The sequence below is a fragment of the Ctenopharyngodon idella genome, chromosome 19, assembly GCF_019924925.1.
Source record: "Ctenopharyngodon idella isolate HZGC_01 chromosome 19, HZGC01, whole genome shotgun sequence".
NCBI classification, from domain to species: domain Eukaryota; kingdom Metazoa; phylum Chordata; class Actinopteri; order Cypriniformes; family Xenocyprididae; genus Ctenopharyngodon; species Ctenopharyngodon idella.
This window is the reverse complement of record NC_067238.1, coordinates 31,371,749-31,389,724: the sequence shown is the minus strand read 5'-3', so window position 1 is coordinate 31,389,724 and position 17,976 is coordinate 31,371,749. Positions and strand designations below refer to the sequence as shown.

At 32.4% G+C, this 17,976-nt stretch overlaps 1 protein-coding gene across 1 annotated transcript in view; it reads left to right on the top strand.

The window, feature by feature from the left end:
• The window catches only part of eif3hb (eukaryotic translation initiation factor 3, subunit H, b), a 76,802-nt gene that overhangs the window by 44,884 nt on the left and 13,942 nt on the right, over nt 1-17,976 (top strand). The window contains exons 3-5 of the mRNA XM_051873388.1: nt 1,752-1,919; nt 6,303-6,402; nt 8,090-8,239. Of these exons, the coding sequence (XP_051729348.1) occupies nt 1,752-1,919; nt 6,303-6,402; nt 8,090-8,239 (418 nt within the window). The remainder of the gene's footprint in view (nt 1-1,751; nt 1,920-6,302; nt 6,403-8,089; nt 8,240-17,976) is intronic.

Sequence of the window (17,976 nt, the reverse complement as noted above, 5' to 3'; positions counted from 1 at the left end):
GCTACAGTAGTAAACAACTGGTTATAGTACAGCGATTTTGGACTGCTAACAGAGTTCTTGTATGTCCATGGCTTAGAAGCCATTTCATTTAAACATTAATCAAGGTTGTCTGAATGCTGTCTGAAGGTTTTTTACGCATAAGCACATCATGCATTTGCTAGAACAGGAAAAGATGCATTTTTACATGGTTCTGAAGCGCAGACACTGAACATGAGCAGACTGATATTTAATCATTTGTGGATTTAAATAAGATTACCTTGATCTTACTTTGGCTGTCCTTAGTTATCCTAAAAATCCTTCTAAATATTAAGACATCCAAATATTGTTGCGCTAAATTGTGAATATGGATTTTACAAGAATAGTTAAAGTTTAACAGGATATTGACACAGCTTTTTTTTCATACGGCAAATGTCAGCAAAGAAGCTAAAATTCACTTAATGTATTTTCTGAAATTAATTGTATTTATATTGAATATACATTTTAAGTCTTTAAGCATGTTTAAAGATAATATTAATAATGCTATTATAGTAATTTAATCATGATATATAATAGTATAAATATATTAAATATTATTAGAATAATTATATAATTATTATAAAATATTTGAAAAAATATTTATAATTATTTATTATTATTATTATTATTATTATCTTGTTTAATGACAATATTAATAATGTTGTCATCATTAATTATAGTAATTTAATAATGACATATATTAGTCTACATATATTACAAATATTATTATAATAATTATATATATATAATTATTATTATAGAATATTTGTAAAAACAATTATAATTATTTTATTATCTTGCTTTAAGCATGTTTAATGACACTATCATCATTAGTTATTATAGTAATTTAATATTGATATATTAGTATAAATATATTAAAATGTTATTAGATTAATTATATATATATATTATATAATTATTATAAAATATTTGTAAAAATAATCATAATTATGTATTTATTTTTATTATTATCTTGTTTTAAGCATATTTAATGACAATATTAATGTTATCATCATTAGTTATAGTAATTATAAATGTATATAATATATATATATATATATATATATATATATATTTTTTTTTTTTTTTTTTTAATTTTATACTTATAATTATTATAATAATATATGCAATAATATTTATACTTATTTATTATTATTATTATTATTATTATTATTATCTTGTTTTAAGCATGTTTAGATTGTTTTACATGGAAACAAGAAAAAGATACCAATTAAGAATATGATTTTTCATTTATTTTTTTATTTTTTTGCACTGTAATAACCAAAAACAATCTTTGCTTTAGTTTTTTCTGGTGTTATGTATAATTACGTATTCTTACATTATTTTAATGTTCTGGTATTTGATTTTGCATAGTGCTTTTCATATTCACAGCAACTGCATATTGGGCAAAATATCTTCATCTTCAATTTAAGAAATATTAATATTCACAGCTCAACACCCATATTGGTTGAATATCAGTCCTCAGACTCCAGAGCGAATCCTGACCCTGTAACTGCTCTAACTGACAGTCAAACAATGCGGACATGATTTCATCTGTAAGATATTTTGCTCTCAGGGCACTTCATGTTGGTGTTGTTTGCTGTGACTGCGGCCTGTTCTTCAGAGCTCCACATAATGTGAAGAACAATAATAATCAAGCGAATGTGCAATTGAGAAATCACAACATCGTTCCTTCTCTCCCTCCCTGATGCCTTTTTCTGTCTTTTCTCTTGCAGTTCAGTATCAGATGGAGATGATGAGAAGTTTGCGGCATGTGAACATCGATCATCTTCACGTGGGTTGGTACCAGTCGACCTTCTACGGCTCTTTTGTCAGCCGGGCCCTTCTGGACTCTCAGTTCAGCTATCAGCACGCCATCGAGGAGTCCGTTGTGCTGATATATGGTAGGGTTTTTGTCCTTCCTCGTTAAATTGATCAAAAGTGTCAGTAATTGTTGCAAAGGATTTCTATTTCAAACAAACGCTGTTCTTTTGAACTTTCTATTCATTAAAGAATCTTGAAAAAAGTTTCCACAAAAATAATAAGCAGTGCAACTGATTTCAGCATTGATAATAACCAGAAATGTTTCTTGAGCAGCATCCATCCATCCATCAATCGTTTCATCCATCCATCCATCCATCACTTTATCCATCACTTCATCCATCCATCCATCCATCCATCCATCCATCACTTCATCCATCCATCCATCCATCCATCCATCCATCCATCCATCCATCATTCTATCCATCCATCTATCCATCCATCTATCGTTTCATCCATCCACCCATCCATCCATCCATCCATCCATCGTTCGATCCATCCATCTATCGTTTCATCCATCCATCCATCCATCATTTTATCCATCCATCGTTTCATCCATCATTCTATCCATCATCTATTGTTTCATCCATCATCCATCCATCTATCGTTTCATCCATCCATCCATCCATCATTTTATCCATCCATCGTTTCATCCATCATTCTATCCATCATCTATTGTTTCATCCATCATCCATCCATTTATCGTTCCATCCATCCATCCATCCATCCATCCATCCATCCATCCATCCATCCATCCATCGTTCCATCCATCCATCTATCATTTCATCCATCCATCCATCATTTTATCCATCCATCTATCGTTTCATCCATCCATCCATCCATCCATCCATCCATCCATCCATCCATCGTTCTATCAATCCATCTATCTATCGTTTTATCCATCCATCCATCCATCCATCGTTTTATCCATCCATCCATCCATCAATCCATTATTCTATCGATCTATTGTTCCATCCATCCATTGTTTCATCCATCCATCCATGGTTCGATCCATCCATCTATTGTTTCATCCATCCATCCATCCATCATCATCATCATCATCACCATCATCATCCATCGTTCCATCTATCATCCACCGTTCCATCATCCATCCATCGTTTCATCCATCCATCCATCCATCCATCCATCCATCCATCCATCCATCCATCAATTGTTCCATCCATCAATCGTTCCATCATCATCCATTGTTCCATCATCCATCCATCGTTTCATCCATCCATCCATCCATCCATCCATCCATCGTTACAAATCCATCCATCCATCCATCCATCCATTGTTCTATCACTCTGTCGTTCTATCTATCTATCTATCTATCTATCTATCTATCTATCTATCTATCTGTCTCTCTATCTCTCTCTCACACTCACACACACACACACACACACACACACACACACACACACACACACACACACACACACACACACACACACACACAATTCTTTCCTACAGCACTGCTTCTCTCCACCTCTTTCCCTCTCTCTCCGTCTCTCTACCCCATGGTTTCTTGGCTGTGGACAGCATTCCCCCCTTGTGTAAACAGGAGGCTGGTGTGTGTAGCAGGCCCGGCAGCAGCCTCGTCTAGACAGGGTTTCCTCCCCTCTGTTTATTTAGCCTGCTATCGCAGAGCTGATGTGTACCTTCAGGAGTGGATTCAGAACCCGGACACCCCCTCATCCACGGCACAGACGACACCCATCCCAGATGTCGACGGGCCGATGGCGGCACGAGGGTGGAGGAACCAAATCTGTTTCTCACACAAACAAATGTTGTACGCTTTTATTCGCCCACCTAACTGGAACAGCCGTGCCGTAAATGATCTCTGATTACGGCGCGGATTGGATGGAGACGTAAACATAAAACCCTAACTGTTCTTCGCACCACTCCTCCATTCACGCCCCCTGTCCTTCTCTCTGTCTCGTGGTCGTGGTCTGCGCTGTCTGTAACTTTCCTCAGGCCAGATGTGGATCCCTATCAGAGTGTTTGTTCAGTCTCCTCCTTGTGGTGGCAGGCAGGCACTCCTCACTAAAAATATATCAGACACCTAGCAGCTGCCAGAAACCCCACCCTGCACCAAACGCTCTCCACACGAACAATGAACGCATTCAGAGGGCCGATGGCACAAACTGCGAGGCTTGATAGACGTAGTTTCATATGTTCTTCAGGCTCTCAGGTGTAAGGGCTGGAGTTTAAAAAAAGAGAAGCTAAATGCATGGAGCTGAGACCACTAGTGAACATTGTTTTGGGCTCCTTTCTGATCTATTACTGAAAGTTTCATCGCAAATTAAGTCATTTTGTGTCATTATTCAATTCCTAGTATTTATATTCATTTCTTATTCATATGTTTTTGTTATTATTATTATATAAAATTAATTTGAGAAAGTCTTATGTACATACAATCAAGCATACAGCAGTAACATGTTAGTAATAGATGTAGTTGACAGAACGGACAAGTGAACCATTCTTGAAAGGTTCCTGTTTTGCGCCTTTTCTAAATAAACATTCATTTATTTATTTATTTAAACAAACAAACAAACCTGTTAGAGGAAGTATCCACATATGGTGGCCACCAAAAGTCAAAGTTCACTAGTGAAATTTCTGGTTTCAGTACAAATTATTCATTACAGATTATATTATCATGAAGTTAACGTAGGTGGACTAATGTATTAAATATAGATTTTTTTTTTTTTTTTTTAATTAAACATTTATTATATTCTGTTATATTAAGTATTATATATTCCTCATTAAATGTATTTCTAAATGTCGTATAGTTTTTTAAAAGGATATTTTTTAATTTCAAAATGTTTTATACTATTATATTATATTAATTATATTATATTTATATTATATTACTTTATATTACTTTGTTATATTGTTTAATATTATATTAAACTGTAATTTTTTTATTATATATTCTTCCTAAATTTATTTCTAAATGTTATATATTATATTATATTATATTATATTACTTTAAATTACTTTGTTATATTATTATATTAAATTATATATATTTTTTTATTATATATTCTTCCTAAATTTATTTCTAATTGTGCTGTATAGTTTTCCTTCTATTTGTTAAAGATATTATATTATATTATATTATATTATATTAATTATATTATATTATATTATATTAATTATATTATATTATATTATATTATATTATATTATATTATATTATATTATATTATTGTAAAGTCCACCAGTGAACCATTCGTTTTGCGCATTTTCTAAATTAATTAATTAATTTATTTATTTAAAATCATGTTGTGAATTTGAGAAATTCTTAGGATTTTTTTAAGGCTGTATGCTTGATTTAAGCATGCATTAATAATGTGTGTAGTTTAAATTTCCAAACACATTAATTAGAGGGTGTGATTCAAAAGTCCACTAGTGAAATTTCTAATTTCAATACAAATGAGTCGATTATATTATCATGTATATTATCACTATAATAGCATGAACTCATGGGCTGCATCTGAAATCACATATTTACCTACTATATAGTAGGCGAAAAACAGTATGTGACAAAAGAAGCATGTCTGAATTCACAGTACTCATAAAAAAAGCAAAAAGTCACCAGCAAGATTCTGAAGTGTGAATATGATGGACACTTTACTATCCCATGAGGCCATGGGAGATGGAACTGATGCTGGTCGGTCACATGATAATGACAACATGGTGGATGTAGTGCGTCCAGATTCATACTACACACATTCATACTAAAACATACTTTTTAGCGGCCATGAAGTACTTACAAAATATGAGATATGCTGTGGAGTCTTGGGGGTCACAACATCCCACAATAGCACTTTTTATACTGGCAAGCACCTGTTCATTTGAAGTTGTGTACACTGTTGTTGCAGAAGTCATTGTGGATGCCGCTCAGAAGTGGAGCATAAAAACATCTTCAAACCTGATATTGATTCATTCCTCTTCATTTCAACAGGCACTTGAAGAAGACTAGCTGAATCTTACCTGTCTGAGCAGATCTTGAGATCTCCTTGAGTTGTCTTTAGATTGCCGTTCTTATGCTATTGTTAAGGACGTTTCAAGACAGTATGGAAAGACAGACACCGTTTAAAGACATTTAATGTCAGAACCATTCTATAAATCCTGTCCTTGGATAACAGATAACAGGCAGAGCTGACTGGAAATATTTGTCCATCTTCTGCAGAACATTAATGAAGCTTTTTTGACTCAAAATGTCAGCCTTCTGACAGAGGATTAGGCTGTTGTGTTCCCCTGGAAGATTAACATCTACTGCATCTTTTCAGACTTTATATATTCAGTTTTACCTTTCATACAGTCATTGTTTTTTGGTCTTGCCAAAGATTTCTGAAGCTTAGATAGTACCCTGTGTTGAGCAAGTGGGGAGACTTTGGTTTGTCTGCTGTCTTCAGAAAAGTCATCCATGTTTTGTTTTTGGCTCTTTTTCTCTGTAGATCCCATCAAGACGGCCCAGGGTTCTTTGTGTTTGAAGGCCTACAGGTTGACCCCCAAACTCATGGAGATTTGTAAAGAGAAGGACTTCTCATCAGAAGGGTAAGTCTTTAAAACATGGGAATGACGTTAATGCAGGTGGACTAATATATAAAATGTAGAAATTTCTTTTAAAAAATCCAACATTTATTATATTATATATTTTTTATTTGGACTGATATTAAATGTAGAATTTTCTTTAAAAGGATTTTTTTTTTTTTCATTTCAAAATGATTTATATATGAGTCATTGACGAATAAGGTTTTTAGAAGTGTAAAAAAAAAACATAATGGAAATATAATTCATTTTGAAGTTTTATTAAGTGTCAACAATGAAATTATGTGGTTTTTATAATCAATTAACACTGCTTTTGTCATTTTTTACAAGATGGACCAAATTTGTCACCAAAAAAGTCATTTGGTTTAACCAAAATTTCGGTTTTACCAAATGACAATATTTTCAAACAATGCTAACAGGCTGATATCTAGCAAAAGGACAATTAAATATTTTATATTTAGTACAAGTTTTTAAAATATTACAACATTTTCCATGTTTTATAGCGGTTGTACCGAATGACCTGATGTTTCGGGACATGCGTATGAACAAGTGAAAACATGAATTTTTCAAATAGTTAAGAGAGAGTTAGTTACTTTGCTTCATGACCATGTGGTCTTTTCCAGGTGTCTGAATGATGTCACATCCTGTCACATGATACTGACCACATGACTTGATCCAAAATGGTCCCTTTATATCGGTTACTCCAAATGACATCAATGAAATTCATTTTTCCGTATATTCTTTCTCATAACAAAGCAATGACTTCTACACATGATTTTAACACCATTTTGCACTATGTTGATACAGAATAAAAATATATACATTTATTACATTTTAAGATGTTTTAATCACAAATGAAATGGCTGTATTGGCCTTTAAACGGTTAAACCGAATGACCTTTTGACACTTCAAAATCTTTAAAATACCTTTATATGTAGCAAAATATAATTAAAACCTTTTGGATTCAATAAAAGAGATCTAGTTGTACTACCTTACATACTTTGGATGTCATATCTTCGTTTTTTAATTATTATTAAGGCCTTTGGACAAAAAAATGACCTGTCACGTCATTGACCCATTATTATATTATATTTATTATGATATATTTTTATTATTGTATAATCTTCCTACATTTATTTATAAACATGTCATATAGCCTTTCTTGTATTTGTTAAAGCAATTATATATTTTTGCCAACGAAATCTAGCATTCTCGTATTGTGGGATGATGGATTGGCTGAGAGTCTGGATAAAGGGTCCATGGATCAGAAGAAAACTTCACACACATATACAGACACACATTCATTTGTTGACTTCATCCCCGTTTTAAAAAGTGCCTTTTGAAATCAGTTGACTAATCTGCCTTGAGTGTGTCTAATGGAGCGATTAGTGATGGAGAAGAGTTGAAATCATCCACTCATTTAATTAGAGTGATCGTAGCACCTCTGCACGAATCCAGCTCACTCTGTCCTTGTTATTTTTCAGATGAGTTTGCATCATCAAAGTATATCTATATAAACGATATTGTCCATTCTAGAGGGGAAACACAAGCATACTGAACCAAAAGACCCGTACCGAACATTTTTGGTACGAATACGTGTACCGTTACGGCTATTTTGGTCACAGTGTTAGCTCCAAAAATCTTTGACAGGAGTCGCTTCCAGATTCTGACAATCTCTTCTCTGTGTGTACAGGCTGAAGAAGGCCAGCGTGGGATTCGAGCACATGTTCGAGGAGGTTCCCATCGTCATCAAGAACTCTCATCTCATCAGCGTTCTGCTGTGGGAGCTGGAGGATAAATCCACTGCTGCGGACAAACACGAGCTCCTGAACCTCTCCAGCAGGTCTGACCACACACACGCATTACTATACAAGCCAAGCATTTCCTAATGTGAGCGAGGACGTGTGTAAATTTATACTAGCGCTGAGATGTCCCTAATGATGCTTGCTCACATTAGCTGTAAGTCATCTCTGATGAGGAGTAATGAAGAGGTCAGTGCCGCCCAGGTGACGTCTGCTTTTAATGGCTTTCAATCTAGACTATCCAAATAAAAGGCTTTTGGGGAATCTGTGCAAGGTGTTCATTAGACGCTCCTCAGACTTTTACCTCTTGAACTTGAAGTGAACATTCAGATATGACAGTTCACAAGCCGCTTTACGCTTGATTCTGACAGAAGCGAGACATCTCTTACCTTTATCTGACAGAACAAATGCGCGGATGAATTTAAAGACACAATTTACAAGGAGGGTTTTACCGTGTGATAAAACCCACTCTGTCTTTAAATTCTTCTATTTTTATGCATCACCAAAACGTCACTTCTGCAGCACATTCTCTGCCTTCAACAATAAAAAATGAAAACCTTTGCAGATGGCTATTAAATCATTGACTTTTAGCAATGTTTGTGTGTTTAAGAATAATCCATAGGTCTCAGATTGTGTTTCTGAGGACTATAGATAAAACATTCTAAATATTAAGCCCATTTATTTGATGAATTTCGGTTTAATTCTCCATATTTTTTGTGTATTTTTTTGTATATACATTAACGTTTCAATAGTTTGGGGGTCAGTATGAATTTTTTCAAATAAATGAATAGTTTTCTCAGCAAGGACACAATTTAAAATAAATGCTATTCTGTTCATCAAATAATCCTGAAAAATCCACAAAAATATCAACTGTTTTCAACATTGATAATAATCAGAAATGTTTCTTGAGCATCAAATCATCATATTAGAATGATTTCTGAAGGATCATGTGACACTGAAGACTGGAGTAATGATGAAAAAATATTAAAAATTTAATATATTAAAATTACTGTAACCCTGTGACATCAAACCAGTGTTATTTTAGTATCACTGAGATACTATTATAGTTTTTATAAATATTTTGAATGTTTTTGTTTATTTTCCATTTTCATTTTAATTTTAGTTTATTTTTTAGGAATTTTGTTGTGTTTTTTGTTTGTGTTTTTGTCTGTATAGTTTTTATTAATTTTATTTCAGACTTTTATTTTGTTTTGTTTTGTTTTATTTTGTTATGTTATGTTATGTTATGTTATGTTATGTTTTATTTTATTTTATTTTATTTTATTTTATTTTATTTTATTTTATTTTATTTTATTTTATTTTATTTTATTTGCTGCAACTTGAAGAATATGAAGTCCTAATATGGTCATAAACAAGACTTTTATTTTTTATTTTATTTTATTTATTTTTATTTGCTGCAACTTGAAGAATATGAAGTCCTAATATGGTCATAAACAAGACTTTTATTTTTTATTTTATTTTATTTTTATTTGCTGCAACTTGAAGAATATGAAGTCCTAATATGGTCATAAACAAGACTTTTATTTTTTATTTTATTTTATTTATTTTTATTTGCTGCAACTTGAAGAATATGAAGTCCTAATATGGTCATAAACAAGACTTTTATTTTTAATTTTATTTTTATTTGCTGCAACTTGAAGAATATGAAGTCCTAATATGGTCATAAACAAGACTTTTATTTTTTATTTTATTTTATTTTATTTTTATTTGCTGCAACTTGAAGAATATGAAGTCCTAATATGGTCATAAACAAGACTTTTATTTTTTATTTTATTTTATTTATTTTTATTTGCTGCAACTTGAAGAATATGAAGTCCTAATATGGTCATAAACAAGACTTTTATTTTTTATTTTATTTTATTTTATTTTTATTTGCTGCAACTTGAAGAATATGAAGTCCTAATATGGTCATAAACAAGACTTTTATTTTTTATTTTATTTTATTTATTTTTATTTGCTGCAACTTGAAGAATATGAAGTCCTAATATGGTCATAAACAAGACTTTTATTTTTAATTTTATTTTTATTTGCTGCAACTTGAAGAATATGAAGTCCTAATATGGTCATAAACAAGACTTTTATTTTTTATTTTATTTTATTTTATTTTTATTTGCTGCAACTTGAAGAATATGAAGTCCTAATATGGTCATAAACAAGACTTTTATTTTTTATTTTATTTTATTTATTTTTATTTGCTGCAACTTGAAGAATATGAAGTCCTAATATGGTCATAAACAAGACTTTTATTTTTTATTTTATTTTATTTATTTTTATTTGCTGCAACTTGAAGAATATGAAGTCCTAATATGGTCATAAACAAGACTTTTATTTTTTATTTTATTTTATTTATTTTTATTTGCTGCAACTTGAAGAATATGAAGTCCTAATATGGTCATAAACAAGACTTTTATTTTTTATTTTATTTTTATTTGCTGCAACTTGAAGAATATGAAGTCCTAATATGGTCATAAACAAGACTTTTATTTTTTTATTTTATTTTATTTATTTTTATTTGCTGCAACTTGAAGAATATGAAGTCCTAATATGGTCATAAACAAGACTTTTATTTTTTTATTTTATTTTATTTATTTTTATTTGCTGCAACTTGAAGAATATGAAGTCCTAATATGGTTATAAACAAGACTTTTATTTTTTATTTTATTTTATTTGCTGCAACTTGAATATGAAGTCCTTATATGAGGTCGTAAATAAATGAATAATAATAAATAAAAATAAATCTAAATAATTATTGTAAAACATTCAAATGAGTTTCCTCTGACCCTGAAAGAGACGGTTGGTGTGAAACAGCTGTCATGTTTTAACCTTGAAGACCCTGCTCTTCTCTGAGGGTTTACTGATGCTCAGTTTGAGTATTCTTGAGTAAATATAAGCCCTGATTTACATAGATGGGTCATAATAAAGGGCAAACTAACAGTTCTTGTTGAATCAGTGCGCATGAGGTCAGTCGGCTAAAACAAGCACTCAGTTTGGGAATAATAATTGACACATTAAATTAATATCTTAAATTATAAAATGACAGTTATAATCCAGTCCACTTTTTGCAGGAGACGCAAGCAACATCATTTATATTCTGCATGGATTCGAATGGTTTTTAGTGAGGCTTGTTTCATTCTGTTTCGCTCCCTATAAACAGCTCTTTTCTGTGTTAAAGAGTGAAATACAACATTGAGAAATAGATGTTAATATGAGCGCTCTGAATGCGGAGCCGGCTCGCTTATGAATGATCGTTTTCTATAGATCATTGTGCTGGTCAATTTTCTTCTTCAATTCCTCTGTTTGTCACGGTCGGCCCTCAGTGATCTCGCAGATGAGACAATACATCAGACGCTATCAATATTTCACACACTTTTATTATTTCATTTCTTTTCCACTCTCATTTTTTCTTAATTTGAATTCACTCTCCATATACAGCTTGTAAGGATGTGTGGGGGAGGGAGGGGAGGTTTGAGTTTCCAATTATCATTTTAATCTATTAATTATTTTTGGAGCAGCTATGGTTGAGATGATGCTTTTTGGGACAGAAACATTAATTTTTACTGCTGCTTTTTGAATTGTCAAAGGTCCAAGAGGGGTTTGAAGGTCTCTCTCAGCTGACTAGAAAGGGAATTTTATCTTTTTAATTTGCCTCTTTTAATTCGGCCTGCCAGATTTGGTTTTTCCAGATGAAAGGAGGAGCCTTCGTCGCACTGCTGAGGACTGGAAATGATACATTCATAATGACCTCCCTCTCTGAAACTAGAGCTGCATTCACACTGATCACACAACATCAACATGTTGTTGTGTTTTAACTTTCAGGATGTTAGATTAAAAGGTATGTGAATGTACAGTATAAGGGAAAGAGTGTATTTTAGATGCTGCAACTTGAAGAATGTGAAGTCCTAATATGAGGTCCTTAACAAGACTTAAAAATACTGTGGAAAATTGAAGTAGACATAAATTCTTTAATAATATTAAATTAATTAAAATGTTATTATTTTATTTTATTTTATTTGGGATAGGTTCCATAAAAAATACTGTGGAAAATTGAAGCAGACATAAATTCTTTAATTTCCAATATTATTAAATTAATTAATATTTTATTTTATTTATTTTTATTTTTATTTTTATTTTTATTTTAGAAGGGATAGGTTCCATAAAAATACTGTGGAAAATTGAAGCGGGCATAAATTCTTTAATTTCTAATTATTTTATTTTATTTTATTTTATTTTATTTTATTTAAGGGCTAGGTTCCATAAAAATACTGTGGAAAATTGAAGTGGACATAAATTCTTTAATTTCTAATAATATTAAATTAATTAATAAATATTTTATTTTATTTTTTTATTAAAATTGAAGTGGACATAAACTCTTTAATTTCTAATAATATTAAATTAATTAATATTTTATTTTTTATTTTATTTATTTATTTTTTAGAAGGGCTAGGTTCCATAATAATACTGTGGAAAATTGAAGTGGACATAGATTTTATAATTTCTAATAATATTAAATTAATTAATTTTTTATTTTTATTTATTTATTTATTAATTTTTTTAAAAATTAAAATTAAAGTGGACATAAATTCTTTAATTTCTAATAATATTAAATTAATTAATATTTTATTTTATTTTTGTTTTATTAAAATTGAAGTGGACATAAACTTTTTATTTCTAATAATATTAAATAAATTTATATTTTTTATTTTATTTTATTTTATTATTTTTTATTTTATTTTATTTGGGATAGGTTCCATAAAAATACTGTGGAAAATTGAAGTGGACATAAATTCTTTAAATTCTAATAATATTAAATTAATTCATATTTTAATTTTTAATTTTATTATTTTTAATTTTTATTTTAGAAGGACTTGTTTCCATAAAAATTCTGTGGAAAATTGAAGTGGACATACATTCTTTAATTTCTAATAATATTAAATTAATTAATATTTTATTTTTTTATTAAAATTGAAGTGGACATAAACTCTTTAATTTTATGTTACCTAATAATGGTTTACAGTCTTTAAAGAAAATCATCAATTATATATCCATGTTGCTTACACTGCACGTGACACGAACAGACAAATTAATGTCAATTTTCATTTATTGCAGCACTTTTTCATGATTCTGACAGCCATAACTGCATGCCTACCCTCCTTTGTATATTTATATACTCAGATTTTTCTTTTAATCAGTAAAACAGATGAATTTCTTACAATTCTTCCTTCAGTTTTTTCTTTTCTTTTAATCTCTCTGGTTTCTCTCTCTCTCTGGACATGATTTGCTCTCTTTAAACACCAAAATACCAGAAACACTCTCAGACAAGGCGGATTTATCTGTGGCTTTTCTGTTTCGTTATTTTTCCTGATTTCTTTTTTTCGTCTCTCCCTCCCTCCCTCCACATCTGTTTAAGTTATCTCTTTGCAGTCTGGTGTTACCCTAGAAACCAAAGCAAACACTGAACCACCGCAGCCTCGCTAACACAATACCTCCCTGTCTTTCCTCTCTCTCTCTCTCTCTCTCTCTCTCCCATCCTTCCCTTCCCAGCAAACCTACCCTCCTCTTCTGGGGGTGAAATCAAATTGCATTTTTTTTTAGCAAAATAAAAAAAGAATTATGAGTTTTACAGTACTTTGGCATGGAGACGTGATTTGGGTGGGTGTGTGAGAATCTGTACGTCTGGGACGGCAGCAGCCCCGGTTTAAAATGAGCTCAACCCTCTGGTGGGTCCAGTGCTAACCCTTTTCTGTTCCTTTTATTATTTTCTTCTCCACCTTTTCTCATGTTCTTGGCACCCATGTAGTGTGTGTTTGTGTGTGTAGCAGGGGGAAGCCCAGATCCACATCAACGTCTTTAGTTACCTCAGTGATTCAGACTGTATATCACCTCCCAGATATATATCTGTGCTTGGATACTCAGGATGGGGCTCGTGCTTAATCTAAAAACAAAATCAGCCCCCTTGGGTTGAGCCGAATCCATCATGGCTGTCAATGCAGTAGTGTTGAGCTGAAACCACTAAACTCCATGATCCGCTATCCCAGAGTGCTCTGCTGGACTTCATTGACTCTCCTCAATGATCTGGACACATCATTGGACTCTGTTTGGCCTTAAGCCTCCCTTTAATTGGCCAGGAATGAGAGCGGGCGCCTCTGATCATTTCCTCGACATAAATCCAAGCAGTCGTCACTCTGGTTGACTCCAGGAACACAAAAGCACAGTTGCTCTTGTAGAATAAGAGGGTGTCTGTGAACCCACAATGCTTTTGTGTTTGTCCTAACCAGACATGATGCCATAAAACATGAAGTGATAATAGCTATCTCATTTATGCCTGTGTTGTTTTCCTAACCAGCCTATTACCATAAAAGTAAATATTTTGCTTTATCGGACAGAAACCTTGTATCTCCATATTTAGTCGTTTTTATTTCTGTTTTTAAAAATCATTACTATTGGTCATCCTTTACGTCTGTCTGTGGGTTTTGCAAGTATTTAACCAATGAGAAATATCAAAGGATTAGTTCACTTTCATATAAAGTTTTCCTTATAATTTACTCACTCCCATGTCATCCAAGATGTTCATGTCTTTCTTTCGTCAGTCGGTTTTTGATGAAAACATTCCAGGATTATTCTCCTTATAGTGGACTTCAATGACCTCCAAACGGTTGAAGGTCCAAATTACAGTTTCAGTGCAGCTTTAAACGATACCAGACGAGGAATAAGAGTCTTATCTAGCGAAACGATCAGTCATTTTCGAAAAAAATGAAAATGTATATGCTTTATATAAACAAATGATCACCTTCCAAGTGCTTCCGCCAAAACCGTACTTTCGTATTCTTCAAAAAGCTTACGCTGTATGTCCTACGCCTTCCCTATTCAACTTACGGAAAAAATTTAACTGGCGCTGCGTTCGTTCCGTAAGTAGAATAGGGAAGGTGTAGGACATACAGCATAAGCTTTTTGAAGAATACGAAAGTACGGTTTTGGCAGAAGCACTTGAAAGGTGATCATGTGTTTATATAAAGCATATACATTTACATTTTTTTTTTCGAAAATGACTGATCGTTTCTCTAGATAAGACCCTTATTCCTCGTCTGGTATCATTTAAAGCCCTTTGAAGCTGCACTGAAACTGTAATTTTGACCTTCAACCATTTGGAGTCCATTAAAGTCCACTAAATGGAGAATAATCCTGGAATGTTTTTGTCAAAAACCTTCATTTCTTTTCGGCTGAAGAAAGAAAGACATGAACGTCTTGGATGACATGGGGGTGAGTAAATTATCAGAAAAATTTTATATGAAAGTGAACTAATCCTTTAAATAGAGCTTGCGACTAAACCTTGTAACTCCATTGGTTCCTTAAACTGTCAGTCAAATCTCATAATACCGCCCACCTCTATTTATGAATGAAGTGTAACATCTCTGCTTGTTTGCAATGCAATCATGAATAAAGAACCAGTTGACTGAATAAGTTCAGTGTTTTCTTTCCTCAAGAAACACTTTATATGTATAAAGGCTGATGTTTTATGTATTTGAGGAGCGGAGGAGAGTGTCTTAGTCTAGCATTTGTCATCAATTCACAGCCAATACTGTCTTAGGACTCGTTCACACAGAACGCGTCTTTGTGTCTAAAAATGTGAGACCCAGCGCTCAGCAATGGTTTTAAAGAAAGTGTTGCGCAGAACGCGAGGATCTTGAGACGCATGTTTGCAATAACAAACAAATAAAACAGTTGCCATGGCAACTTGCTACTGTAAACGGAAACTCGCAATGCTTGCCCCGCCTCCGAGTTCTTCTGATTGGTCCACCGTTTTGGAACTGACACTGATGAGCAGCGCTGCGTGTAAAAGTTGAAATTCTTTTGACTTAAAAACATGGCGCTCGTGTGCAAGCGTAAAGGTCATACACATCCGTCTAGCACGGGTTTACTTAGAAAAACTATGGAAGAGTAGCGCATTGGAATAGAAAAACGTGTTCTGTGTGAACGGCTCTTTAAACAGCCTGTGTGAAGCACTTCATCTTTTATAACGTGATTTTTGCCAAATGACAGAAAAAATTGAGCGTCCACATATAGCTACAATAAACTTTATAATCTGTAAGTTGATGAAAATGTAATGCGATTCACTTACTGCCTCAGATGATGGAAAAAACACATATGTTCGACACTTCGCTGGTCAAAAACCTTGTAACTTCCAGAAAATTTCCAGAAAATAGCGATTTTGGAGAGATGAGGTTTCCGCCCGACAGTAGTGATATATATGTTATATTCAAAGTATTTTATTTTATTTTATTATTTTTTATTAATTAAAATTTTGATTTAATTTAATTGAGGGCTGGGTTTCATAAAAATACAGTGGAAAAAAATATAGTGAATTGAAGCAGACTTAAATACTTTATATAATTTAATATTTATTAGAATATAATATTCACCTAATATTACAGCCTAAAAATGCTGTGTTAAAAACAACCCAAATTGGGTTGAAAATGGACAAACCCAGCAAATGTGTTAAATGTTTGACCCAACCTGTGGGCAGTTTTATTTAACTCAACTATTGTTTAAAAATGACTGTATTTCTTGCTTAAAATGAACCCAAAATATGTTGGAAATTAACATTTATTAGTAAGTTTAATGAATAATAATTAAACAATAAACATTTATTAAATTGCTTATTAATAAATGTTCACCTTTTGATTATTTTTGTTGCCTCTAGTAATTATGTGTCTAATTTTTAATTTCCAACCATTTTGGGTTCATTTTAATCCAGCCATATAGTCATTTTTAAACAATAGTTGAGTTAAATAAAACTGCCCAGCATGTTGGACAAACATTTAACCCAACCGCTGGGTTAAAACAACCCAATCGCTGGGTTTGTCCATTTTCAGTGTAGATTATAATCCTTGAAATATTCAAAGTCTGAAGTCACATGATTTGTGTGAAGAATACCTCAAAATGTAAGTGATCTCCTCCAGTGAGCTGCAGCTGATCAGTGAGTTGAACTCAAGAACCGAATCATTCTGAATCACAAACAAATCATTTAGACTTGTTTTGTGAACTGAATCAACTGATTCATTGAAAAGATCTGACTCAAAACAACTATTTGTTCCTGAATCAGACGTGCTAACTAGGGTGTATGTCAAGATGAAATAATTATTTATCAAATAGCTACTTAAATGTGTTTTTTTCCTCACACAAATCTATTGTGTAGCTTCAGAAATCATTCATTTTTATTATATTGAAAAGAGTAACCAGTATATTATTTAAAAATATATTTGTTCCCTAAAAGAAAGTAAGTCAACATGAGGGAGAGTAAATATGAATTTCTTTTTTGGGTGCCTTAATATATTTTTTTCTTTTAGTGCAGACGGACAAATATTGTGAGTTTCATCTTGTCTTGTTTGGATAAATCGTCTGATTCAGTGCGGACAGACAGATGACTCTTCATCTCACATCTGGATTTACTGTGCGACTCTGTCTCTCTGAAATCTGTTGCTTTGTTGTAATTGTTTCCCAGAGCACAAGTTCTCATGGTTGGCCAGCAGCTCTCGTTGTCTGTGACACGTTACCGTCACGTGTTCAGAGAAGTTCTTTAGACTGTTCGTTGTGTGTTTTGGCCGGCGTGTGTTGTGTTATGCTGTCTCGGTGACTCCAGATGACCCAAACCTTCCGTCAATAGTGCTCTGAAATAGGACGGTGTGATTTTAATGAGTCACCTTTCTCCTGCGGTTCAGCTTTTACTGGGACACCACGTTCCCCCGTGTGACGCCACATC